This window comes from Penaeus monodon, chromosome 22, assembly GCF_015228065.2.
Source record: "Penaeus monodon isolate SGIC_2016 chromosome 22, NSTDA_Pmon_1, whole genome shotgun sequence".
Taxonomy (NCBI): domain Eukaryota; kingdom Metazoa; phylum Arthropoda; class Malacostraca; order Decapoda; family Penaeidae; genus Penaeus; species Penaeus monodon.
The window spans coordinates 2,441,704-2,443,299 of record NC_051407.1 but is presented as its reverse complement, the minus strand read 5'-3'; the positions used below and the strand labels follow the sequence as shown (position 1 = coordinate 2,443,299).

Sequence of the window (1,596 nt, the reverse complement as noted above, 5' to 3'; positions counted from 1 at the left end):
CCCAAATGACGTCCAGTTTTTTCAGTAGCAAGCCAGGGTGTTGACAGCCCCTTACACAGCGGACACGGCCGGTCCCCTGGCGATGACAATACTGACGACGTATTTCGGGAAGACGACGAATCGGGCTCGGACTCAGACGCAAGCATTCTGAGGGACGTCCGTGAAGAGGAGGGCGAGTTCCGTGATTCACTTCTGATGATCATCGTGGACGAACCTACTTCGCCAGCAAGAATGATGTCTAGCAGTCACGAAAATGAGGATTCGTACAGCTCCTTAGACATTGATGAAGCCCTTGAGGAAGTGATGAAAGAAGAACGCATGGACAGTGAATTGGAACTGCTTCCACTGCAGTCTGAAATTCCCAGTGATTTTGGGTATAACGAGGTCGTTTGCAAAGATTTTGAGTCTCCCTTAAAAGAGATGGGCCTCTCCATTACAGAAAATGGTAGACCAAATGACGTGAAAGAAAATGGTGAGGGTATTGATCAAGCTATCGAGAGGGTAACTATGCTAAAACAGAATTTACACAGTGAAAGGGAACCAAGCTTGGAATACACGATTTTAACTGAGAAAAACTACCAACCAAGTGAATTTGAAAAACAAGTAGAAAAGGACACACTAATTTCTAACGAAAAGAAATACGATGCAACAAACAATATTCATGATCATGAAGTGCAATCTGTTCAAACGGAATTACTGATTGAGGACTCTGTGTATCAGATATCAGAAAAGGTGTCGAGTGAAATGGAATGTGTTCATGAATATACGCCTGGTAATAGAACGAATGAAGATAAAACAGCTGAAGAAATAACAAAAGAGAGCTGCCCAGGTAATGTAATGACAGACGATCAAGTTCTCAGTATTACAGAAAACACTTACGTTATTGATTTAGACAATGAAGGGGTAACTCTAGAATTCTCGAAACCTCGCCCTCTGGTAACCGATTTCCCGAAAGAAGAAATGAAAAACGACGACGTGAAGGCAGATGAGGTCCGAGAAACGCACGAAACACCAAAAGAAACGAAAATTTTCGAGAACATGTTAGAAAATTTGGTAGACGCAGCCGAAAATGTCTCGCAAATTACTGACGGGAGGGAAGACGCAGAAAGAGTGATCAGCGAGGATTCAAGCGAGACGGAAGAAACGACGCCATCGACAGGGAACGAAAACGAACGCCTTCCGGTTGCACAGGAGGAAAGAAGCAACATGCAGCAGCCGAACGAAGATGTCGGAAGCACAGAAAACTCGGAACAAATGCATTCCACTTTGCAACAAGTCTTGGGCGGAACATCGATCCGGCGGGATATTGAGGCCGAAACCGACTCGCTGATGCCCCGCGAGGACGGAAGCGAAAGAGGAGAGAGAGAGAGAGGAGGAGAAATGGGAGAAATGGAGGGAAGAAGCGAGAGGGGAGGAGAAATGGGGGAAACAGAGGGAACAAGTGAATCTGGAAGTGAATCGGAAATGGAAAGAGGGGAAAGAGAAAGAGAAAGAACGGGGGAGAGAGCCGCAATCCGCGATAACAAAGAACCAGAGCCTCTTCTCAGGCCCTCCAGTAACCCCCTAGTGAACGCGAGCGAATCACTTTTAACGCGC

At 46.1% G+C, this 1,596-nt stretch overlaps 1 protein-coding gene across 1 annotated transcript in view; it reads left to right on the top strand.

The window, feature by feature from the left end:
• Positions 1–6: 6 nt before the first annotated feature.
• Positions 7–1,596, top strand: part of LOC119586822 — a gene marked incomplete at its 3' end in the record, with an annotated part of 1,830 nt that continues 240 nt past the window's right edge. Inside the window, 1 exon segment of the mRNA XM_037935547.1 lies at positions 7–1,596. Coding sequence (XP_037791475.1) covers positions 196–1,596 — 1,401 coding nt within the window.